The sequence below is a fragment of the Tauraco erythrolophus genome, chromosome 22 (assembly GCF_009769465.1).
Source record: "Tauraco erythrolophus isolate bTauEry1 chromosome 22, bTauEry1.pri, whole genome shotgun sequence".
NCBI lineage: Eukaryota > Metazoa > Chordata > Aves > Musophagiformes > Musophagidae > Tauraco > Tauraco erythrolophus.
Genome location: NC_141486.1, coordinates 11,484,576 through 11,510,105, shown reverse-complemented (window position 1 = coordinate 11,510,105; position 25,530 = coordinate 11,484,576). Strand labels below are relative to the sequence as shown.

The 25,530-nt window shown below is 54.9% G+C and overlaps 1 protein-coding gene across 1 annotated transcript; it reads right to left on the bottom strand.

The window, feature by feature from the left end:
• Positions 1-1,640: 1,640 nt before the first annotated feature.
• ADGRD2 (adhesion G protein-coupled receptor D2) lies at positions 1,641-23,568 on the bottom strand. Its single transcript, XM_086625268.1, has 25 exons — positions 23,521-23,568; positions 23,370-23,433; positions 22,432-22,662; positions 21,045-21,698; positions 20,523-20,621; positions 19,946-20,031; positions 19,273-19,554; positions 17,841-17,952; positions 17,332-17,466; positions 16,915-17,035; positions 16,147-16,252; positions 15,841-15,896; positions 14,613-14,739; positions 14,397-14,500; positions 13,704-13,806; positions 12,942-13,095; positions 12,030-12,163; positions 11,263-11,378; positions 9,888-10,008; positions 6,131-6,172; positions 5,853-5,906; positions 5,381-5,525; positions 4,769-4,827; positions 2,862-2,892; positions 1,641-1,756 (listed from the first exon to the last, which is right to left on the bottom strand). Exons 1-25 carry the CDS (start codon positions 23,566-23,568, stop codon positions 1,641-1,643), a joined length of 3,300 nt encoding a protein of 1,099 aa, XP_086481394.1.
• Between the last annotated feature and the right edge of the window lie 1,962 nt (positions 23,569-25,530).

Genomic DNA, 25,530 nt, shown 5'->3' with positions numbered 1-25,530 from the left:
GAATTACTCAGTATTGATCACAGAAAGGCTGGGCCATGGAGACAAGATCCATGTTGCTATGTGTGGCTTAGCAACATATAAATGTATTCAAACAGAATAATGAAATTATCGTGGGGAAACAAAGCAGCCATCACTTGAAGAGATGGAGGATGTGGAGGCCTCTTGGAGCTCTTGTTTGCCAAGACAAGGAAGACGGTCCTTATTGTTTGTGCAAATACGTGAACCCCCCCGGCCATCCCCTGCTTGCATAAAGGGTGTAACGAACCCGGGCAACGCGCAGCCTCGTACAGCTGGGCTGGAGCTCCGTACTGCGGAAACGTGCAGCATCCCCAAGTGACCTGAGTCCTGGGCTGGGGGGGAAGCCCTAATATTTCCTAATATTTGGGGTGGGGAGGCGGGGAGGGCGGCCACACCTGCCTCCTGGCCACGGCCACGCTGCAAAACTCATTTCTGTGGTTCTGAAACTGCCCTGGTGTTTACCTGGATTTTATCCATCCTCATCCTCACACATGTTAACGCACCGCTGGGAGCCCATCCCACCTCCCCACAGACCCTCGGGCCGCCTCTTGCACTGGAGTCAGTGGGAGCACAGCTGAGGTGCTGGAGCACAGAAGGGTGGATCCCACCCCAGACCCAGCACAGCTTTCCTGGGAGGTTGTGAGTACATCATTTAGGCCCCGAGGCTCCCACTGGAGCCCAGGGTCCAGCGCTCTCCTGCCCAGCAGCTCTCAGCGCTGGGCTGGGGGCTCCTCCGAGCTCCCATGAACCTGGGCTGGTACATCACAGCTGGCACTGGCGCTGGCTGGAAATTCTCAGATAAAGATACCTGGGGCAAAATATGTCTCTTTTCATTAAACTATGTGGAAGGAAAGAAATAGAAGAGGGGAAGTAGTGTTGGTGTTGAAATGATTTGCCTCCTGTCCATCACCAAGCACAGAGGTTTGTGGTTCGCTCCCTCTGGCAGCTGCTCCCCAAGAGCCGCGCAGCACGTTGTTGAACAAGCCATGAAGACGGGAGCCTGTGCAACGCCACGCTGCCCTGGGGTCTCCCAGGCAGCACTACAGCTGGGCACTGCTGCCTCTTATTATTTTTTTTAACGGCTGGAAGCACTTGTCTTTGAGCCCGGCGCCTCGGTGCGGCGCGGCGTAGCCGGCACCAGCGCTGTGCCGCACGCCGGCTTGCACGTACACAAGTGTGCAGAGGAGTGCTCTTCTGGTTCAAGGAGATCTTCTCGTTCACCCCAGGCTGAAGGACTGCCCAGCCAAGGGCTCCCTTGCCCCGGGGGGCGTGAGGAGCTGTGCTCCGTGCTAGCGGAGAGCGTGGCGGTGCTCAGCGCTGCCCTGCACCCACCGGCTGCTTCCACTGCCCTTGTGCATCAGCGGGCGCCGAGCGTGGCATCTCCCACCCTCTGGGCAGATCCAGGCTTTCAAAAATATACCCAGGGCTTACTGAGAAAACAAAACCAAACTAAAGAACCCGCCTCTTTGCACAGCTGGAGTTTAATTACACGTGTGGCTGGATTAAAATATGCAGGAGCAGGTGAGGTGAGAGTGTGGGGGACAGAGCACAAACGCAGGTGCTGGGTGTGGGTCGTGCTGTCTCTGAGACCCCGCTCCCACGCCTGAAATGCTGCAGCACATTTACTCCCAGATGCCACCGTTTCTGCCTTGCTCATGTGTCCACTGTGGGGAGGGAAGCTGCGATGCTTCTGGGTGGCATCGTCTTGCAAATAGTCTAAGCATGCCCTGCTTAGACACTTAATGTGGAGCAAAATCAGAAACCTGCTCATGCATTGCTTCCTTTGACAAAAGAAAATGTAATAATGCAGAAAAAATAGTATCAATCCATCCCAAGTGCTTCTTTACTGCTCTGTCTGCTTGAATGACCCCATCCAGAGACTGCACTGAGTGTGCTGGGAGTGCTCAGCAGTGGTTGGTAAAGAAAAAATAAAGCTAAATATGGTACACCTGTACCCAGAGGAGCTGGTGATTGCCCAAAATTGGGCAGGGAAGCTGGGGTGGGAACAGGGAGCTGCAGCTGCCCTCTCCCCAGCACTGCAGTCGAGCAGCGGTCTGGGGCTTAGGAGGGATTTCTGGTTTTAATTCTACCCACCTCCGTGGTGACATTGGCCTTTCTACAACCTGAAACAGAAGAACCTGAATGGCTGCTTTTAAGCTCATAAATCCAGCCCCACCTGAACCCCCCACCTTCTCTGGCCGCCCTTCCCTCCACTGGCAGCAAGTCAGTGCCAACGCTCCCCCGCACCTTCTGCAGCAGCTGCGGCTTCAAAATACCCCGTGGCAGCACAAAGCTGCGGCCGCCCCTGAGAGCAGCCGGGGTCTCGGCAAGCAGCGAGGTGTGATGGTCCCCGCTGTGCCTCAGGCACCGGCCATGCCAGGGGGCACCAGCAGTGCCAGCGCGGGTACCTGGGGGTACCCATTGCCCCTCTGCCACCTGCCCCAGCCTGCGACCTGCAGCTTCACTGTCCTGGGGGGCCCAGGGAGCTGCAGACACCGAGAGACAGCAAGGAAGGTGCAGAGACACGGGGAGAAACCGGGCGGGTGCTGTGAGATGGGCTCTCATGGTGCTGAGCCACCAGTGCTGCTGGGGAGAGGCAGTGCCAGCAGCCCCAGCAGAGCTGCTGCAGCCTCACAGCCACCCTCTCCCTCGTCGGCTCAGGGGCACACGGATCTCCCAAGAGACTGGCCATGTTTGCACCCACCAGGGCAGCTTGGAAATTAAATGCTTCCTAAAGCCCGAGCAAAAATCACCTGCCCTCTGGGCAGCACTCCACCACGCAGCCACACAAACCATTATCACCAGCAACAAAAATTAAAGAAAATGATGTAGGTGAATGTTACCTGAGGATTTGAACGCTGTCAGCTCTACAGCCTGAAAGAGAGGAGAACATTTGTTAGCAGAGGCAGAGGTCTGATGGCTTCGCTGCTGCAGCCTCCTGGCATGCTCCGTGGGGCCAGGCAGGGCTCCCCCAGCACCCAGCTGCCGCACCGCGCTCTGCCTCCCTCCGAGCCACCCCACAGGCTGTGAACTGGAGCCTTCATCCCAGTCCCGAGGGACGGGCACCTCACACAGCACCCTTGGACCCCGCCACGGCTGTCGGCAGTGCCAGCAGGGTGAGCTGCCCCCTGCCCTCACCCTCCCCGGGGACCCCTCCAGCCCCGCGGTGACTCCGCAGCGGAGCACCGTGCTGGAGCCCACAGCAAAACCCGGCAGGAGAGGAAAGGGGCGAGGGAAAACGTCCTTCCCGCGCTGCGCCAGCCCGCACCCTGCGCTGAACGACGGGTGATGCCCTGCGAGGTGGGAAGCTCCTGCCCCCAGCCCGACAGCCACAAACACACCACAGGGCGGTTGAAATGCTGAAGCACAAAGACCATCTCGTCTGTGTTCGTATCTCCGCTCGCTCAGTGTTTTGCCATTTTAAGTATTTTCAAACGTTTTTAAGCAGCATTTCTCTTCATCCAAACTATTGTGCAGCTGCCAGTGACATCGGCGACCGACGGCTCCTCCGCGGTGCCGTGACTCATTTCACCGGGCGCAGGAGAAACAGCCCTGCCTTGTGTGACTGCGGAGCAGGGAAGCAGCGCCTGCCCAGGGAGGGTGGCATCCCGGGGCCCCGCTGCACCCACCACCCCCGTGGTGAAGATGGGGCTCGGATGGAACCCACCCACAGCGCTGGCCGGCTCGGCACCGTGCGGCTCACGCTGGCACAGCACCGAGAGCTGCACTGCTGCGGCACTGACCGGTGCGGGCAGCGGGCTGTGCCCCCGCGCCTCAGCGGGCACCGGCAGCAGCTTCGCCCTCTGAGAGCTGCTGCATCCATGTCCATTAGGAAGGAGACAGGTACATTGAAAACGTAGTGTCAGGCAGCAAAGGCACAGCGAAATCCTCGGTGACCCTCGCGCGGAGGAAGGCGCTTTCTGCCTTTGCCTGCCAGGAAATGCCACGGCCTTGGCATTTAGGAGATCTGCTCCCTCCTAATACCCCCCGCCTTCGGAAGCTCAGGGCCCTGGGCTCACCCTTTGGCCCACGGCTCGTGGCTGGTGCCAGGAGCTCAGCCCTGGCCCCGGTGACACCGCTGGCACCTGCCTGGCTGAGAAGAGCATCACCTGCGAGTGAGTCTCGGCCGGCGTTCAGCACGAGGGGCGGAACGGAACGGCGTTAACCACAATATAAATCATGAGAGATGAAAATATGGATTTTATCGAGTGGCTTCAAAATGATATGCCAGCTATAGAAGTATTATCTATTGGGTAAATAAGAGCTGTCTATGTGACACAGGTTTTCAAAGGATAAATATTAGAGAGGAAGAGAGAGATCCTTCAGTGAGAGGCTCATATGAAAGTAGTGTTGGATTTTATTCTGAGGAAATTACAGCACTTGTGTGTCAAGTGCACGAGGACTGATGATCATTTCAATAGTGGGAGATGGAAGTGGTATCTGAGTAGTCAAATTTAAACAGTTCCCTGCTTTAGGCCATACCCTGAGCGCCACATCACACTCCTGCACGCAGCATGACCCAGCCTGCCCTCCCTGCCGCGGCGCTCGCCCGCTGCAGGGACAGAGAGCCCTGGCTGCCCCACTGCAACTTCTTACTCAACATAAAACATTGGATTTGTGCCAGAGCTGGGAATGCTATGAGGTGTCCCGAGTTCCAGCCTCTTGCTGGAACCGTTCGACACCGTTCCTACGTAACTGTTACGCTCTGCGTATGGATGAAGGTGGAAGAATAACAGAAGACATTACGTACCGGTCTCTCGGGTGACATAATTGATGAAATCCCCATGGGAATTTTGGCTCCAAAATTTCCTAGAGGGTGAAACAGCACAATGAGTTTGGAGACTAGAGAGTAGAAATAGTCATGCTTTACCAAGAACTCAGTGCTTTGTGTCCCCTAAGTATCTCCCACTAAAGCAAAGGGACCAAAGATGTTACCTGCTTAATTGCACCCACAAACTGGTTGGACCATGCAACACCTTTTCCCCCAAAGCTAAAAGCCCTGTTTCCTACTGCCACCTCTGCCCAGCCTTCTCCAGGAAATCCATTTTAAGACACAAAGATGGACTCTTGCCTCCAGAGCATGCAATGCTGCATGGCACGGTGAGGAGAGCCCCTGCCCGCGCCCAGCCAGCCTGCAGGCATGAACCTGATCCCTCTGAAAGCCATGCGCACGTGATCCCTGCCCTCCCTGGGAACCCTTCATCCCGTGCTGCCTGTGCAGCACCAGACCCCAGGCACAGTGTGCACATGGGCTCCCCGCACTGCCAAGTGAACGTGCACTAAAATTCAAGCCTTGGGAATAACAATTTTACTGAGGTCTCATCACACAGCCTGGGCCAACAGCAATGACAACCCTCTTTACCTTTGTTGGTGATGTTCTTCACTGGAGGGTCTTTCTGCACAGGGCTCAACGAGGCACTCTCGGCTGCAGAAGGACTCAGCTTCCCCGTCTCCCAGGAGGCCGTGTTTCTTGGGCTTGATAAGTAGTTGATGGGATGAGAGCAGTTCTGTAATGACAGGGAAGAGATATAAGACAGTGAAAACTGCAACGTGCACCGTCGCTTGATCCAGGTTCAACTCTAAAGACTGATTTCATCTACTCTGCCGCCCCTGAGACTTTGACTCCCATCCCATCAGGCTGCTGCCTGATCAGGGTGGATTATCTTTGGGTCTGCATTGTCCAACAGGACTGCAATGAAGGGAGACAAAAAATAAAAGAAATAAGGACCTCTTTCCAACATCACATCCTCAAAGCAGAGCAAACGCCCATTGGGCCCTGCTCTGGCGAGTGCCTGATGAGCAACAGTGGGCAGCAGGACTTGCCTGCAACTTACTGTGAACGAGAGCGCTTTCTTCTTCTCCTTCATCCTCTGGATGGCATTCCTCACCTGAAGCAGAGCAAGGGTGTTAGAGAGGGCCACAGCAGCTCGAGCAGAGCACGAAACCCTCCAGCAAGTCACAGAGAAAAAGCAGCCACTGTCCCTGGAATGCAGTGGGGCTGTGCTCTCTGTTGCACCTACTACAACCCCAGCTGCTACTACAACCCCAGCTGCCCCGGGCTGCTCACCAACTGCTCTGAGGAGCGACATCCCCAACCAGGGGCATCTCTTACCTCGCTGTTATAGATTGCATAGACCAGGAATATGTAGAGGCCCTGCAAGGAGAGAGCACAGGGAGGGTTAGAGACCTACAGCTGGTTCGTGCGACTTTGCAGGGGAGGACACGAGTCTGAGGAGCACTGGAACGGGTGAGGACCGGGGCTCCGGCAGCACAGTCTCGGCCACCCTCTCCCTGCCCACCGAACCGGCATTGTTGCGTGCACACACCGAGGACCAGCAAGCAATGACACCCTCTGCCACGATGAAAGGCTTGGCCACAGCTCCGTGTCCGTGTCCGGGGTGGGATGTGCTCCGGGAGAGTGGCCGGGGCAAGGCTGGAGTGAGCATCGCCTGGAGGCCACAGCCTGGGGCTAATTACAGCTCCAGACCAACGATTTTGGCCTTAAGGCAGCCCTATCTGGCCCACCAGATTTATGTCATATCTGTGGGGTGTTTGTTATCGCAGCTAGATAAATCAGCCGCAGCAAGAAAAGCAATCCATCTTGTCTTCAACGGGCCGCGCTCTTCATCTGCGAGCTCTTGGCAGGCATAATGGTAGCAGTACCCTGGCGCCGTGCCATGACCCGTCCTTCAGCCAGCAATGCTGGTCACTCCCCCAGCCCAGATTTCTGGTCGGGCTGCCAAGGCAGGTCTTCCTTGAAATAATCATTCTGGATGAGCGCGGGGAGAGGGGGGGAGCACTGAGGTCGGCTGGGAGGAGAGCAAGGGAGGAGAGGAGGCCCAGCTGCAGCGGTGGGAGAAAGTGGAGCCACTGCTCTGGAGGAGCCCACTCCTGCCCACGCTCCTGCTCACGCTCCTGCCCATGCTCCTGCCCATGCTCCTGCCCGCGCTCCTGCCCGCGCTCCTGCCCGCACTCTTGCCCCGGCCTCTGTGGCTCCCTGCTCACGGCAGGTCAGGCGCTGGGTGGCCACAGGCAAGAGCATGGCACGTGCCAGCACCCACAGGGTGGGATGGATGCTCCTGCCTGCTGTCCGTCTGTCCTGCTGCGCTCCGCACACCCTGCGCGGGAGCAATGCCGTCTCCAGCGCTGCCGGCTGTTGCTTTTGGGTCGCTCGGCTGAATTCCCGTGCTGCCTGGCTGCAGAAGTTGTCATGTTTGGTGTCGACGCACAGAGTAACCTTGAGGACGGGCTTTGGTTTCCAGAGATAAACAGAAAGCAGTCAAACAAACAAACAGCCGCAGCAGCAAAACCTTCCTGCACAACACCGGCGCCCGAAGCGGCGCGCTGGCCCTGAGGAAATCCCACGGCGATCCATGAGACAGTCACAAAGGGGCTGAAAGGGGCCCGTTCTGCCCCTGCTGCCTCTCAGCTCCACAGCTTCCCACCAGCATCCCAGTTTCTCTTCTGTGGCAATCTGCAAACCGCCCTGCCCTCGGTGGTTGCGGGGCAGAAGGCAAACGAGCCCAGCGTAGCCCTGGGCAAACCCTCGGCCAGCCGCACGACAGCCATGGCTCCTGCGGAGCTTTAGGAGAACGAAGAGGAGCAAAAGCAGCAATAACGTGGAGAGCAAGGGAAGAGAGCAAATCCTGATTTGTTCAGGTCCTGTCTCAGGTCCTGTCTCCCCCAAGGCAGATGTTGCGGTGTGTGAGAGTGGCAGGAGAGACATTGTCCAGAGGACACACATTCATTTCAGGCAAGGAGAGCTGATGCTGTATTTAATTACGGCTAGGACAGGCGTCCTGCCACCCTTCTGATCTCCTCGATAGCGGAGACGTGGAGAGGCAGTCCTTGCCTGGCCTTGGAACGGCCCATCGGAGAGCCGGCGGATGTGCGTGAGCAGCGCCCGGCCGCTGGGCCAGCGCCAGCCACAGGCAGAACAGCCCTGGAGCAACCACCCATCTTGTGCACGTGGTGATAACGCCCGAGTTTCACCCTGGGAGAGTGGGGCCAATGCTACGCTGAAACCGGCCAAGTGTGCCAGAGGGACACACTGCGAACTCTGCCGCTCCATACGTGAAAGCTACAGTGGGGGCTGTTTTCTACTGCATCCAAAGAGAAAGGGAGATGGGTGGAGAACTCTTTGGATCCCAATGGTTTGGAGGGCAGCACCCAGTTGCTCTCCTGACATCTATTCCCTGGAGTAGGATTTTTTCCTCGAGCACTGGACACGGGACTCTGAAAAACCTATCTGTGAATACCCAGTGCAAAGGGACAGGGCTGACCGCGGGGGCAGCCCCAGGCGCTACTTGTGCTGGTGTGGTCTGAGCCTGGGGGCTGGACAGGGTCCACCCGTGTCCCCCCTGCTGCTCCTGCCACCGGTGACTGCCCATCCGCCCCCGCCGTGGGACCCTTCCCTCCCGCACAGCGGTGTTCGGTGCTTCTTTAGCTCCATCTACAGCTCCTTTCTCTCCAGGTTTGGAAAGCCTTTGCCAACAAGGGGCTGATGCTCTGAGCAGCAGGTGGCAAGCGCCTCTTCTGGGACTTGTCACTGTCCCCGTGTGTCCCTGAGTTTCAGAGGCCCTGAGGTCCCGTCCCAGCTCAGCGCAGCGCTCAGCACTCCTGGCTGCTGCAGCCAATACAATTCACTTTGCTCTCTTAACCACATACAGGCTGGTCAAAGTTTTAAACTCTTTTGAGGAAACCAGTAAAATTAGAAGCAAATATTAAGTATTGCTTTACACACCAGGGTTACTTTGTGCCCTATAGAGAGCCCTAGTAATACTAACATATTAACAACATGGCTGTGAAGTATGGAGCATTCAGGAGTCACAGCCATGGTCCTGGCAGACACCAAGACAAACAAACAGCCTTAAAATGTAGCCAGATGCTACCTGAAGAAGAGCGAAGAGGCTGAAGGAGATGACATGACTCACCCAAGGTCTTGCAAGTCAGAGCTAGAAACAGCACGCACACTTCCAGCCCCCCAACGCGAGGCTCCAATCACCACCCCACACTGCAAACCATTCCACCCAACACTCCTGCATCCCAGATCCCAGTGCAGCTCTCCTCTGGCACTGGGAGCATCTCTGGGGAGCAGCTGCGTGGCTGCAGACAATACAGATTTTAGGGGTGAAGATTTTCAGTCTTTGATTCTTAATCCTTCTTCTCTCATCTCCCTGCAGTACAGCTGACTTCCAGGCAAAGGGAAGGGGTTCTGCCTGTACAGCTCCTAGGACACAACCTGTAAGTACGTGTGAACATGAACCAGATGAAAACCACTCATCCCAGAACACCACCATCTGAGCAGCAATTGAGCACACTATGGCTGGAAGGAACCTGTGAGATGCTCTCCATGAACAGCCCTATTCTGACAGTGACGCTGGCACACATGGCCCACCCCTATCCAGTAGGAATGAGGCTCAAACAGCAGGTGGGATGTCTGCCCCATTAAAATGGACAGTTACCATTTTAATTATCCATTAAACAACCAAACCAAAACTCTAATGAAGTTCCCAAAGCATGTTGGTTTGGAAATGTCATTCTGAAACCACGCTAATGTCAGATAACCTCCTGTGAGAAACAAGATCTGAACTGGAAAGCTGTGGAACCAGTAAGACACTCCAGAGATGGGTGCTGAAGGGCCATCAGACGAAAACCAGGACACAAGGTCTCCATGGCTGTATTTCCCATCTTGGGAGCATGAACTCCGTTTGCTCAGACTAAACCACACAGTAGCTTGGGACGCGGGGCTGGGCTTCCGAGCCGACAAATGTCCCCGTGTATGAGGACAGGCAGAGCAAGCTGAAGCACATGAAACCACACATACCTGCTTGGCTGAGATGTGAGGATCCTCCCGGCACAGGACTCACCTGGAGGGAGTTCAGCATGATGAAGACATAGGCCCAGACGATGCTGAGGTGGACGAGGACCCCACACACCCAGGTGAGCCCCAGCACAGGCAGCAGCACCAGGACGGGCTTGGCTGTGGCCCTGCCGGGAAGAAGAGCTCGAGGTTACCTGGGCACGTTTCAAAGCTCAAACACTGTGCACTGGCACCCCCCTCCCAGCCCCCAGCAACCCATGGGGGTCCCTATCATGCCCCACGTCCCTGAGCCCAGAGTGTCCTGGCAACTGCCCCCAGTCAGCCAAACATCCCTCCTGACTCTGCAGACCCTGCCCAGGGTCTGGCCATGATCTGCCCGGGGCATCTGCACCAGGTTACACAGCTCACAAGTGGATCTGCCCTGGGAAGATCTCCAGGGGTTCAGGAGATGGCCTGCATCTCGCAGTTTGGAAGAGACCTTCCTTGCCTCCATGCCAGAGACAGCTCTCCTCCCCCAGCAAGTGACTTTCCATTGTGTCCACCAAGAAGCACCCAAGGCAGTAGCTACGGAACAAATTCCTTTGCAAACAAAATTAGTTAAGAGGGGAAAAACCAAACATTTCACCTCCCAGCCCCCAGCGTGCCAGCCCTGCTCTTTATCTATCTCTGAGAGTTAGCAAGAAGGGAGCCTTTGACGTCATTAGCCATGAGAAAGCAGCTATTTTCCCCCGATTGCTGCTACAAGGAGGGCTTCTGTATTTTTTTTATTAGCATATGGATGTCACCCTGCCCTTCGGCAATGCCCTATCTTTGTGCTTCTGTAAATTTGGGAAAATTTATTTATGATTCCGGGGAACAATGCGTGTCTAGCAGGGGTATGCGGCGCCAGCTAACAACAATAAAGGTTCGCAGAGGATGATAAAGTAATGACTCAAGCAGCAGTTTTTTAGAGGTCTCTCTATACTGACTGATTACAGGAGCTCAGCAGCACGGCGGGATGGTGACGGCGAAGGGGCGGCCGGCCGGGCACGGGCTCGGCAGTGGCACCGCGTTCCCACCCGCGCTAACGCCGCTGCAGACGACGGAGACACCAGCCCTTCCCGCACCCAAAGTGCTGCTCCTGGTGGTGCCAACGGGCCCAGGGTAGCTTTGATTTCAGCAGGCTCCGCCAAGGGTCTCCCGTCCCAAAGAGTTGAGACGTCGGGGTGTGAGCACAGCTGGAGTCCGGCACCGGGTTCCCCAGGCCAGACCACCCTCGGGTGACACACAGTTACCCTGGAGGAGAAAATCTTTTCCGCCCTGACTCCTCCAACTCATGGTCTCTCACTTCGCCAAGGCAAAGACTCTCAGCTTAACAGCAATTCCACCATTTCATACGGAGAGCAGCCACGGTTGGGAAAACCAGCCCCTTCCTTGCTCACCAGATCTGTATTCCAATCTGGTTCTCCAGGCTGCTGTTGGGCGTCAGCATCTTTGACCTCCTGCGAGCACTGGACACAGTCACCATCACCACCCGGAACAGCACGAAGGTGTTCACCTGTCAGAGAAGAGCCGTTGGACCCAGCAACCTTCTGCAGCCCCAGCTCCCACGGGGTGAGTCTTTTCTGCCGGGAGCTCAAAAACTAAGTGTCAGAACTTGGGGAAAAACATCACTCCTGAGAAAGCAGTGAATAAAATACATCACAGAGCTATCCACACAAGTATGAAATCTGTAAAACTCATCTCAAAACTTCTCCTACAGAGTGTCTGCCCTGTTAAGTGTCTACTCTGGACCTCTTTTATGCTGCACCTTCTTCTGCTCCTACGTTGCTGTATAACGATACTGATACTACCTCAAAGGCACAGATGTTCCCATATTAAAATCAGACCTTCAGTTAAGGCAACGTCACAGTCAACCTACACCTTTATCTACATTCCTAATTTAACAGCCAATACAAGAACTGGCCAGCAAAATTTTCTTAAAGCACTTTTTTTTTTCTATCAAAAAGCTGCTTTGGTTAAAGAGATTTATTTGTGTTGTGAAAGTACATACAAAGCATGACAAAAATTCTCCTACAAAAGCAGCAGGCACCATGAGCCCTGCAAGCAAGCACCTTAGCTGGAGAAGTGCTGACACCCTGGCTCTGCAACGCTCTCCTAAAACCAGACACGAAGGAATCACACCTTCCCAGCAGGTGTTGGCACTTACGGCCAGGATGAAGAGAACGGGCCCAACAAAGGCCCAGATGACGTTGGCCTGAACGTTCAGCCAGCAATGGTTGTCTGCCACGTACTTGTTAAAGGAAGTCGCAAGGGTGGCACCCACGATAACGACTGGAAGGCCTGCAGAAAAAAAGCACAAATTAAACCCTGGAAAATGCAGAGATGACCCATTTGGGTCAGCCGTGCTCTAGACAATTGCTTCAAAACCCCCGCAACCAGACGCACTCCAGCGTGAGCCAGCTCAGCCTCTGAAACCCCATGAGCAACATCAATTTACTGCAGCTGAAACCTGTCCTGGCTCTGCAAGACCAGATTTATACGCTGTCAGCATCATTCTCCCAGGTATAAAGCATTCCAAGTCCTGATCAAAGCAATTTACTCCTCAGATTGCTTTTTTAACAAAATGGACAATCAAAGACATAAACCAATCCACAATGTTTGAACCAGCTGCCCAGTGTCCAACTCGATGTGTGTTTTGTGAGGAGCGCTGAGCTGAAGAGGCTCCTCTTTGGTATGAAACTCTGTTTATTCAAATGAATTCTGTGTCCCTAAAGGGCTCACTCAGAATAAAGAGTGCTTCGTCAGGAACGCATTTGTATTTAAATTCCTATCAGATGGTAGCGATGCTCTCCAAGAACAAGAACTTACCACAAACTTCCTCCTCCATTTTTTTGTATCGAACTCTTGGATTTAGAAAAACAACAGAAATGCTTTTTAACTCCTATTCTAAGGCTGGCAATTTGACACAAAAAGGCAAGAAAGCCTCTGCAGAGCAGTGGCACCCGGCTCTCGTACTGAATCAAACCAAAGAGTCCAGATCTCTCCTATTGAACCTTTTGCTAGACAAAACAATGGACCCATTTCTCCGAGCACCCAACGCAGAGGAGTCTGTAGATACCCCAGCCCGTCACATAGTAGAACTTCATTCTCCTGTCTTCACTCATGTTGACTGCTACCACTTTGCTCCACAGGAGAAGCCCCTCTACCAGCATCCACGAAAAGGCTGCCATGAAGAAGAGGTGAAGACAGGCAGTGACCATGAAACACATCACCTGGAGAGGAGAGAAATCACACGCAGTTTCAGGAGGAGGAATCCTCTGGGAGCTCCCGAGTGCGTGTGATTGGGAAGAGAGTGCAACCTGCAAATTACGCTGCAGGATGTGCAGAAATGTAGTCAAACACCCACAAGCACCAGGAAGAGTTCTTAAAATTGAAGCACATGAACAATCCAAGTGCTGCAGCTCACACTCATTTCATCTGAGTGACCATCTCAAGCCACAGCAGAGGGAACTGACAGCGTCTTTTCCCACAGTTCTTGGACTTTCCTTGCAAGTCTCTCATCTCAGAGCTGCTTGATCCAGCCCTGGGATGTGGAAAAGGACACAGAACTGCATGTTGCTGTTTTATAACCACTGAAATTTCCTGAAGGATTTTTTGTCAGAAACAGTCAGAAGAAAGAGGTGGATTTTCTGGACAGGTTGCACAATGCCTACATGCCTATCTCCAAACACAGAGACACATTTCTTTCCTAGATGCAAGTTACAGGTAATTCATGAAACATTAATAAAAAGGATTGCACTTTTGTTCTGTTTGCTTTGACAACAACGCTTCAGCAGGCCAGGTCCTGCTGGTGGAACGGGACATGTTCTGAGGACCTTACCTGGTTGGTCTTGGCCAATTCACTGAACATGAGCAGAGCTTCTGCTGCAGCTAATGCAAAGATCAGGTTCTTGTGCACGGTTGTCCGTTCGCTCTTGGGGACACTGAGGAAGGAGAGGAGAATCTCAGCTGTGGCCAAATGAAAGGGTGCAGATGTTCACTAGTCCCTGCTGGGCTGTGCAGACCTGCCTGGGTGACCTGTGGTCTCTCTGCTACTCTCTGCAGAGAGCACAGCCCGGCGAGGCAGGGGGCTGTGCTGCTGTGGGAGCACTGGGGCCGGGGACACGCTCGGGCACAGCGCACGGAGCCTGGCCAGTGCTCCAGGGGACAGGCAGTGGAGGTGGCGGGAGCCACTGCCGCGCTCACCGGGCAGAGCTCTGTGCCTCCCAGGTGACACAGAGGGTTGGCAACTGAAGAAATAGTCTTTTCTCCATTTATTTTATAAAAATTCACTCCAGCAGAGCAGCTTTAACAATCTTCCCAAGGCACTCAGGTGTGCACACAGCTTATTTAGGCACCTCCACAGGAACAACCAGCACTGCACCCCGTCCCTCCCCACTCCCCTCCCTCCCCCCTGCGCAGCTCCCCAGCCTCCCCCCGCACCGACAAAGGGTACTTGTTTGTGCCCAGGTTCTGGAGCAAAACAGCAAATAAAAAATGAAGAGAAGGCTACAAGTGTCTGGACTTTTCTTACCCAACTGCCAAGAATAAAATGAGGGTAACGATCAAGGCACAGAAGGAAACTCCACATCCAATAAAAGTCAAGGTCTGCAGCGTGAGCTCCTCCTTGCCGGTCCTCTGCTCCAACCATGAAACAACAGAGGACACAACCCCCCCCCAAATTAACCACAGACTGCTCACAGTTCTGGCATCCACCCCACAGACCAGAGGAGGAAGGCTCCTCGCTTACCCGCATCTCGTACACCTGCAGCAGCACTGCAAAATTCGTGGTGTGGTTGCAAAAACAGGCAGTGGAGTCCGGGAGAGATGTCACCACGGAGCAGCCGGCTGTGGACCACATCCCACCGGCATCCGGGCTAACATGTGGCAAGAAATAGAGAAAACACATGGAAATCACCATCCACGTCAGCAGAAAGCCAAGGTGTTAAGGGAATTTCATTCTCCCAGGAGAAGCAGAGTTGAAATGAGGAAGAAGAGGATATCAAAGACAGGTCTTCATATGGACTTCCCTTTGGTTATCCCGGGTCTGAGCAGATTTGCCTTATCTGTCCAACACACACAAGAAAACAGGCCAGTGCCAATGTGTGTATTAAATTTGCTGCCTTGAACAGAACTCAGTAGTCGCATGGCTCTGGGAAAAGCTCCTTTTACTGCACGTTCACCGAGACCATCACTGGACCAGACATGTCCTCTCCACCAGCCTGGCCTGCCATGTACCCTCTGCAGTTCTACCACAGCCCCAGTTTGCAGGACAGGACAGCCCGTGGCCAGCCGGCCAGCTGCTCCCCGCTGCCCAGGCAGCCAGCAAAGCTCCAGATCCCAATTCCCTCTGCAGGGACCGAGGCTGCAGCAGGTCGGCTCTGTCCTCAGCGCTGCCCCTCTGAGCTTGCCCCAGTACCAAGGGAAGATCAAATTCAGATCAGGGCTGGTGGACGTGTTTGTGCAGCAACCAGCTGCCTCCAAAAACACCCTCTTCCCACCTTCCCCAAACTGGTCCTTGCCTGTTACAAGACCGGGACTCTAAGGAGCTTTTTTGCACTTGAACGACTTAATTACCAATGCGTGATCTATCACGGCCGCGGTGCTCTCACTGTGGTGACATTCAGCAAAACCACATCTCAATGCCAAGCAGTATTTATGAGACATGGGAGCCCTGCGTGTCTGTTGGGCTGTATATCTCGGACCAACTCTTTTTTGTTGCAGGCAACAATCATAATTAACTGGGGCTTTCCATTTTAGTTGTCTATACCTCATTAAAGGTCACTTGCTTGTGAGTGACTTTTCCAAAGGAAATCTTCCCAGAAGAGCGCTCTACTCCAGCAGATAGAGGATGGCAGCATGCAAAGCAGGCAAACAATTACAGATCCCTACTCTTACCGCTATATTTATATTGTTATGTTTGGTTTTGCAGTGAAAGTAAAAGCTTATAAATTCAGATCCAAACTGAAACAAGGTACCTGAGGGTGAAGTTCCAGAAGGCACAAATGGGTCCCACCAGCTTACTGGGCAGGTCCTGCAGGCAGAGACAGAGAGGAGAGGTTACCCAGCTGTGCACATACTGTATGCAGATGGTGCAGTTCCCTCACCAGGATGGAACAAGGCAGCACAGGACAAACACCTCCCCAGGGAAACAGTAGTCCAAGTGAGGATGCTGGGCACGGGGCACCCTTAAGCCCAGGAAACCCAGGGGCCCGGGCAAAGGCTCGGCATAGGGTCGGGCTGGGGATTAGGTGGCTGGGAAGCACAGCCCCCCCCCGGGGTACCTGGACTTGGTGTTGCAGGTGGTAGTGCACAGACGTGCTGATCTCCTGGTAGTCGCTGAGCAGAGCGGAGGAGATCACAGCGGTGCCCACCATGGTGCCCAGATACCTGCGTGGGGAAGGACACTGCTCACGGGCACAGGAACTGGGAGATGCATCACAAAACAGCATCTCACCTTATACGAGACAGCTGGAGAGACCCAGAGCTGCTTCTGGAGTGCCCAGTGCCACCAGCAAAGGGCCTGGGCACAGGGTAGGAACTGCCTCAGGTTACTGGGCAAACAGAAACCACCCTGGTAAGGGCAGGAGGTGACAGAACGCATGCGGCCCTGGAGCTGCTCTGTCGCTGGCAGCGGAGCGGCAGCGGCTGAGCCAAAGCGGAGCGGGTGCGCTGGGCTCCACGGGCTGCCATCCCCATCTAGTGTCCAGAGCTGCCCGGAGAGCAGCGGGCTCGGTCTCCCACCCCGGCTCTGGCAGCTGCGGGCCCGGCTGGAGGGGACCCCACAGCAGACCCCCGGCTCCGTCACCAGCCCACCCCAGCAGAGCAGATAACCCCGGGGTTATTCATTCACAAAGCGCTGGCTCCCCTTCCCACCGTCCGGTGACCATACGTGTACCGGAGAAAGGGACAAGGACAAACGGGATGGGACGGAGCAGGGTGGAGGTGACCCCAAAACAGAGGCACTGAGAGACCCCGCGCAGTCTTGGAACTGAATTCTCTCGTGGTGCTGAGGGGCAGCCCTGGGGTGCGGGGGGTTCTGTTTCACTCACTTCTGTCCACCATCAGAGGCAGCCGCGTCCAGGACGCCCACGCTGCTGCCAGCGTGGGACAGGCAGTGCTGCAGGGAGCCGTAGCCGAACCACATGTTCTTCACCACGACTCTGCGGAGACCTGGACACAGAGGGCACCGTGGGACGGGTGCAGGCACCAGGGCAGCTCTGAGCAGCCCCTGCTCCGGCATCACTCCCCTGAGGCGGGGGTGTGGGGGGCACTAGCAGCTCTGAGCTGTGCCTGTAGAGAAGCTGTAGATAATCTGGCCCCAGAGCCCACCTCCCTTTCACCAAGGGCATCTCCTCCCCATGCTTCTCCAGACCGCAAGTGTGCAGGGCGAGGAGTTCCTGCCATTAAGGAAGATGCTGCAGAAGTGCCAAAGGGAGACCCAGGGAAGCACCAGCCTCACAACCTACCTCTGGCTTTCAGTCTTTGCATTTCTTCTGCGGGAACTTCAATGAGGTCGTGTCTGCCTTTCTCAGGGCTCTGGACCAGGTACACCTCACTGCCCAGCTCCTGCCTGCTCAGCTCCAGCTTCCTGACCTCCATCCCTGTGGAGGGGTAAAATCAGGTTCTGAACCAGGGTTCAGCCTTCCTCCAGAGCTACTGCTACACCAAAGTACCACAAGGACATTATATCCAAGACTCACAGACCCCTTTCAGTGCAAACCATGTGCATCTGGGTTCAGGTTGTCTCCTGCACCCAAGGGTTTCTTACCATCCTCTTACAATCCACAGCGTGAGAGGTGCCTCCCACACTGTGACAACTGCTGCACGAAGGAAATGGGGAGGAGGGCGTAGGGTTAGCAAGAGATGAGCCAGAGGAGGAGAGGTGCCAGGAGTGCACTTGGACTGGAAAGCAGACGGGACGACTAAGCTGAGTCCTGGTGAGATGCCCTCCCCGAGCTCTGCCAGTGCCACTCACCGACGTTCCCGTGCTGGATCGTGATCCTTGTTCTCCCTGCGGTCAGCAGTGGGGCTAAGTGTGACACCATTCTGTCGCAGAGCTCAACAACAGCCATGGGCCCTCCGACAACCTGCAGACACAGAGACAGCAATGGAAATCAGCACCTGCACCGCAGCTCACGCTTCCCACAGCGCACAATAGTTTCCTTAAATGCTTGGTCCTTGGCAGGAAAAGAGAGGTAGGGACTTGGGACTCAAGGCTTTTGCTTTGCTTTTCTTCAACTTCTTCAGTAAAGAGTGTTTCCTGTTCCTTCAGCAAGGTGAGACCGGCAACGAGGGAAACTTGCTGGTCTTTATAAAAAGCCACTAAACCAGCATGGAAATAAATAAACAAAAATACGATTCTGGAAAGAACATAACTGATTTTTTAGACCTGATTTTTGCAGATCTGTAGAACAACCATTCTCTCTTACCAGAAAAGGTTGTACCCAGAACCAGACCCCACTGCTGGAAGGGTAGCAGGTCACTGGCTCCGTTACTCAAGGTCCTGCGAGTGCTGGGCAGCACATGTGCCACCCCTGTAGCACACAAACCCAAACCCTTTCTCCTTCAACAGATACATCTGCTGCACCAGCCACACTGTGCCAGAGCTGGTTTTATGCCACTATCAGGGAGCTGTGAACAATTGTGGCCACGGAGACCTAAGTGACTCTAAGCAATGAGGTAACTTTGAACTATTCAGCATCTTTTCATCTCTGGAGGTCCTTGGCTTGGTTCCTGGAGCACTGGTCAGGCCAGATGCTGTCATACATTTCCCAGAGACAGGTGGGGAGTGTAGGCCATTCAACAGACAGAAAAGACCCACGTGAGAAGGGAAGAAGCCAAAGGAGAAAATCCTGATGGGGGTGGGATGATGGAAATCCCTCACACAAAGCCTGACAGTGTTTTGAACAGTGTGGGGGCTGATGACAAACAGCTCCTTGGCAGCCCACCCACGGAAAATACAACAAACGATAATGGGAAGGGCATTGTCCTGCCAGAGGCAGTGGGATGCCAGAGCAAGGAATCTACAAAGCACTGGGAATTTGAAAACTATGTAACTGTGTAAATCCAGGCTGACAAAGTGGAGAAGCTTGAAGAGAGCTGAGAAAACCACTGGAGAGGTTTGCAAGGTAGGCACCACTTGATGGCACTTGTTTGCAGAAGAACTTGTCTGCACCTCCAACAAATGAGGTGACAGTAAGGCAGCTGGCCCTTGGCTGAGCTGGCAAAGAGGTTCCATGCCCACGCCTGCCGTGTTTTCACAAGCTCCAGAATACGGCCAGAAAGGCTTCATGTGACATGCCAGGACAGGTCCTCAGCCTGTGGGCATGCACCAGGCCAAGGAGTTGCACACGCAAGATGAACAGATGTGGCACACAGCTGGCTAGACTGCTGGGGACGTGCGTTACCTGGCTGACTGATGACCACGTTTCAATATTCTGCTCTTCCAAGATTAACTCTGTCACTTCCACATAATACTGGCCCAACTGCTCCAACATCTCCAGCTCCTCTCCCTCCTGGACTTCCACATCGGAAACTTGTTTCAGTAACTGAAGCACCACAAGGAGGTCAGATGACTCCAGCACGGGCGTCTCTCCTTCCCTCAGAACAGTTGCCAAGACATCAAGTGTACCAAGAGCAAGAGAGAGGTTCATGTCTTGGACATCACTTGTGAAGATGTTCTCAGGAATCTGCCATGGAAAAGATGTTTTAGTTCAGTGCAGAGCCCTGATTCTGTCCGATCATGAGCTATGCCTTGGCAATGCCCTGCATGCCTTCACAGGTGTAAGAACCCCTGCCTGGCCAACCAGGCATGTCTCAGGGGAAGGAGGTCTGCCTTGACATTTTGAACTCTCTTCTCCTGTCCCTCAACCGCAATGAGAGGAGTCAACCTGAAGCGACACATTGCTTGTTTGATCACAGCTGTATCGGTCACACTCTCTGACAGCAGCTCAGAAGAGGCTGCAGGCATAGAACTGCTGGCAAAGTGACCTCAAACACTAGTAGGTGCTAGCAAGGCCACCTCAACAGCTCCTGCCTGCTCTTGGTGTCAGCTGCCACGGCTGGGGCGGCAGGACTCACCACAGTCCTCTCTGCAAGCGTGTTCATGCGGCCGACAAGCGAGCGGCTGGATTCCAGCTGGGCTTTCTTCAGTTGCCAGTACGCATCTGAGAATAAAAGCAAAGCAGAACCATCTCTGGGGTGTCTAGCAGCGTGGTTAACACATGCCGTGTTCAAAGCCTGGGGAATGGTCCTCAGATGGTGGGTAAGTTTGTAGGACAATCAGGACAAGGAGACTTCACAGCTGTATTTTATTGCTAGTACAAGGTCCCGTCTGGAGAGAGAGCCTAACACTTCTTTTCTGTCTCCTACCAATGTCTCCCTGGCCAACAAGTCTGGAGATGCGTGGATTGGGAGGCACTCTACAGCACTGCGTCCAGAAGCCATGTCACGTGTACAAGCACTACTCAACTGGAGAACAGCAAAATAACGTGTCGCAGTGCACGCAACTCAGGCAAAGTCGCAGCTATATCATGGTTTGCACGCAATCTCTTCAGAGCAGACATGAGCCCTCCCCATCACTGGCCATCATTCTAGCTAGGATTTCCAGGAGTGAGTGCCGTGGAAGTAAGGAATAAATAAGTAACAGATGCTGTACCCTTTCTGTAGCGACAGATATAAGGCAAAGACTGCAAACAAGATGCGTAACTGAATCCACTGCTGCCAACTTCAAAAACTCGGCATTCCTCAACAGGACCTGTGGAAACACACACAAACAGAAGCCCACGTTCCCCAGAGACACGTCATCTCCAAGCAGGGATCACATTTCCTGCTGAAGACAGAAGCTGCAAACAGCCCCATGGCTGAGCCAGAGCAGGGGCTGGGCTCAGGAATGGCTCCCGAGGCGCCTGGGAAACACCCTTCAGAAGGAGCCCAGAGGAGGTGGCAACGCCAACTCCTGAGTTCGTGCCTGGTCAGTAATGTCACGTCGGGTCGGCTGCGAGACAGATCCCTCCTCCCAGCAGAGCATCGAAGCCCCGGGTGTGCAAACCCCAGGGAAGAGCATCACTGAGGAGTAAGGCACTGCTCTCAGTAGAAGAGAAAGCCTGTCCTCAGCCCGGGAGATCCCAACGGCTGCCTGTGTTCTGGGAGCTGAAGCAGCAAAGGGAACGAGACTCACCTGGGCACAGAAACTGTGTGGTCACTTTCTGAACGGTGCTTTCAACCTCCAGAGCGTTTGAGCTCCACTCGAATACAAGGTCTTGCTCTACCACCCAGCACGACCGAACTTGCTCAATCTGCTCCATGCCGAGGACCTTCTGCCAGATGTGCAAGTCAGTGATGTTCCCACTGAAGGACTCTTTCTCTGCGAAGGTGCCCCCCAGGGAATCTTGGTCCTGCCCGATTATGAAAGTCCCCTGGCCATAGATGGCCTGGGGGGCAGATGGCCCCGCAGCACACAAACCGCTGGCAGACGCTCGCCTTTTCCCGTCGGCATAGACAGCCCAGGTGCCATTCTCCTGCTGCCAGGTCACACAGAAGTGATGCCACCGTCCGTCAGCACGGAACACGGGCAGGTACGGGGAATGGTGCCCGTGGACTATGAGAGCAAATCGAACAAAGCCTTCCTCGTCAACAAAGCCACGGAGCTGGAACTCATTAATAAAAGCTGGCACAGCATAGGAGAAGACAGTAGCAATCTCCTGGGTCCTGGTGTCCCACTGGAGGTGGGCGCAGGCAGTGACAGCAGGCAGTGCTGGGAAATCAGAGAGCACTTTCACGTATTTTGTGTCTGTTTTGTCTCCGAATACCAGGACTGGTACAACGTGGTCCCCTAGAAGGAGAAATTTCAGCCAGCATAAAGGAAGAAGCACGGGCCAAAGCCTGCTCATCTTCCCCTGGGATGAAGCCATCATTTTCTTTTGTCTCCTACTCAAGTTAAGAACTCCTGGACCCTGCAGGCAAGGACATCCTGTAAGCATGCACAAGGCTTCCATGTCTCCTCTGCCCGGAGGGGATGGAGAGGGCTGGCGAGCTGAGATCGCACCATTTCAGCAAGTGTAACTTATGGAAACATAGTTTCTAACAAGTAGGATTGCAAACAATGAACCTGGAAGGAACGGCACATTCCCAAGCATCCCATGCTACAGCAACCAAGAGCACAGTCAAACAGCCCCCTGAGGCAGCTGCCGTGTGGTGCCTTGCTGCTGGGGAGCACTCCTTGCCCTGGTCCTGTCTCCAGCCTCACTGCTCGGCAGGACCCGCAGGCAAACGAGGAGGCTGAGCGAGCCCAGCCCCGCTTTACGGGGCAACGGCACAGGAGGACAGAGCGGAGGAGCCCCTTTGCCACCCCCTTCTGTATTAAAACGTCTTGACAGCGACCAGCTGATGCGCTGGGATCTCTGCTGTTCACGCTGCCGGTCCCAGCTTGTGACTGGAGCTCCCAGGTGCCACCACAGTGACAATGAAAAATAAGCGGCAACTTTTCCAGTCAGATCAATTTTTCAGAATGAAAAAGATCCAGCAGTGAGCATGTCTCCACGTAGTCCAAGTTCACTTATACTCACGTCTCCACTTGGGTTTGTGCAGGACACCATCCCTTTCGTTCAGCCAGACAGACCCTCTGATGTGGTGGGACTGCAGCAGTTGGCTGAAGGAAGCTTCCTCGCTCTCTTGGGGTTCAAAAAGCAGCTGAGCGAAGCGTTGTTCGCAGTATCTGTCCGCGTGCCACCAGTCCAAAGCGGTGGCCACATATTCGTACACGTGTCTTGAGGTCTCAATCGTGACAGGAGCAAAACCTGGAGAAAGACACACACAACGTGGAGAAACGCCCCTCCAGTCCACTCCCACGGCAACAGCTATGGGGGTCAGTCCCTTCCAGCATCCCCAGCGCTCACGAGCAATGCCCGGTGCTTCCCTGGGGAGATGAAGGCAGGAGCTCATTTCCATCCTCATCCCTCGGGATGTTCAGTGGGCACAGTGTGACAGACAAGCCCAGACTATCTTGGACCTAAAACAAGGGGCATGGGTGAGTCTGCTCACAAACGGAATCGCTGGCCTCGTGCTGGAGCTGGGCACACTTCTGCGGGACACGCCAACCCACGCTGAGAAAAACCTCACTGCGCTACGCCCAGGGACTGCCGTCGGGGCAGCTTGTTCAAAGCAGACAGGTACAAGCAAATTTTCTCATTTTATCCTCATTTCCCAGCTCCTACCACCTCTGCATGTACAGATGCAGTCTGCAAGCATAAAATAATCAGTTTTGTTTGCAGTTACAGCAGCACAGGGCCTAGCAGCTGAGCACCACTTACCTGACCTTAGACAGTACTTTCATAGTTAGCCAAGCAAACACTTAGCTATGCAAATATAATTTCAGGCACAAAATAGGGCATTGGAAAAAGTTTCTTTACCTTCGTTCCTGCCACTGAACACCTTTTTATGTGTTGTTTTTCTGTGCTGAATATTGCTTGTAAAAATATACAGAAGTGCTGATAAAACCACTAACCTTTAGAAGTCTGATTCTTGGCAAGGGCTGCAAAGGCAAAGAGACTCCTGGACAGACTACTGACCTGTTGGAGAGGATGTTTTGTGACATTCACATAAAGCATTAATATTATCTCAAATTCTCAAATTATAAAAATTACTGTAAAACTCACCAGAAAGCTGAAGAACCAAGAATTGGGTCTCAAGTCTCTCCTCAACATGCTGACCAGCTGGAAAGCTTTCACCCTTTGCTAGAATAAACAAAATATTACTAGAGATTCAGTGCAGAGACAGAAGTGTCCTGCAGAAAGCTGTTTCTCAGACAAAGCTGCTTTCCTCAGAAAGTCTTGAATCAAAATCGAGAAAACAACTCTCTCTGAAATACCTGTCCTGGGTAGTATCCTACCAAAGTAATTCCCAGCTCCTCATAAAGAACTCAAGGTCTCAGTTTAACGTTTGTTTCCAGGATGCAGAATAATTACTCATAAAACATATACAGATGTGTGATATTAACAGACAGGCAAGCTAGCAGAGCCTCTTTATCTGCATTAACTAAATAAAAAAGCCATCATAAATTGCATCGTTAAACAGCGCCTAAAGCCCGCAGGAGTACAGCACCAGCCCAGATCCTGCAGACCAGTAAATCCAGCCTCCCCGAGCAGTGCCTGAGCACTCAGCTCAGTACCACAGAGCCGTCCCGGAGAGCGGCCCAGCGCCAGGACTCTGCCAGTGACCCCCCCCCCGCACCACCTCTGCTCTGGTGGAAGGAAACGCCGAGTGCACAGCCGTGTAAAATCTAGGAAAGTCGTAGCTAAGGGCATGTAAAGACACAAACATGGAAACTGGCAATGCGATCTCCAATGCAACCAAGTCCTAAAGCTGCTGGTCTGACGCTGCCAGTCGGGAGCAACCTCTCCGCTGCCAACGGGGCTCCCCTGCCTGCACACACCCCAAAGCCACACAGCTAAGCACTTTGCTGCTAAGGGACTAAGGAGATCTGCTTTGAAGCCCAGGCTCTAAACATGTTCCCCAACAGCCTTCTAAAGTTCAGCAGTGACTATAAACACAGAGCACAGCTCCAGGTCCTCCAGGGAGAAGTCTGGCTCTGATGGGTGAGTCCCGCTCCTCCAGCTGAGCCCGCAGCCCCAGCGCTGCTCCGCGGAGGTCCCTGAGGACGGAAAGGTTCCATCCTGACGGCTTCCTGACGGTTTACCACAGGAAACCTGGAACATAGTCTCGGCAGAAATATAAGGCAGCGGGATGCAGCGAGGGTCTCCTAACGCACCGGGGAGCCCGGGGCAAGGGGGCTCGCTCCGGCACAGTCGCCGGCAGGACAAGCCCCAGAGCCGGGCTGGCCGCGGGAGCCGGATGGGCGGCAGAGCGCGGCGCTGGGGGGGCGGCAGCGACAGCCCCGACGGACACCGGGCTCCCGCGGCGGGTCCGCGCCGCTCGGCGGGGCCACCGCGCTCCGGTCGGCTCCCCGCTCCGCACCCTGCGACCCGCTCCGCATCCCGCGACCCGCTCCGCACCCCGCCCCGCGTTCCGCACCCCGCTCCGCACCCTGTGACCCGCTCCGCACCCCGCCCCGCGCCCCGCAGCCGCCGAGCCTCCTCCGCACCGGGCGCCTCGCCGCCCGCAGCCCCGCTCCGCTCCGCTCCGCGCGTTCCCTGCCCCGCCAGCCCCGGGCTCGGCGCGCACAAAGGCGCTGCCGTTCCCCGCGCCGGGCCCGCCTGGCCGCCCCCGCGGGCACGGCTGGGTCGGGGCCGGGCTGGGCGGCACGGAGAGCCCCGCGGGGCTGGACCGGGCTGGGCCGGCGGAACCTGAATGGCGACACCGAGGCCCCCCGGGGCGGTGCTGGGCTCGGGCACCCCCGGCCCGCACTCCCGGCCCGGGCCAGCTCCTCCAGCGCACCCCGCTCCCGGCGCCCCGGCGACGGCAAAGCACTCACGGTCCTCCCCGCTCCGCAACCTGTGCCAGCAGCGCGAGGGATCTTCTTCCCAGGCGATCACTTCTCCATGGAAGTCCCCGCTGAAGCTTCCCAGGCCATCGGGCACGTGGTCTTGGCAGGAAAATCAGGCGGTGGGGGAGTCCCCAGGGATCCTGGAAGCAGCGGGAGCCCCGTGTCCGTGCTCAGGGGTGCAGGTGAAGGTCAGCTCTAGAGGAGATGGCTGGGGGCACAAACA

Coding starts and splice junctions, on each gene's coding strand:
- ADGRD2 (XM_086625268.1), bottom strand. CDS start 23,568: ATGTTGAGGAGAGACTTGAGACCCAATTCTTGGTTCTTCAGCTTTCTG. Junction 21,699..22,431: donor GCACAAACCCAAGTGGAGAC/GTGAGTATAAGT, acceptor TTCTCCTTCTAG/GGGACCACGTTGTACCAGTC. Junction 4,828..5,380: donor GAAGAACATCACCAACAAAG/GTAAAGAGGGTT, acceptor TTCACCCTCTAG/GAAATTTTGGAGCCAAAATT.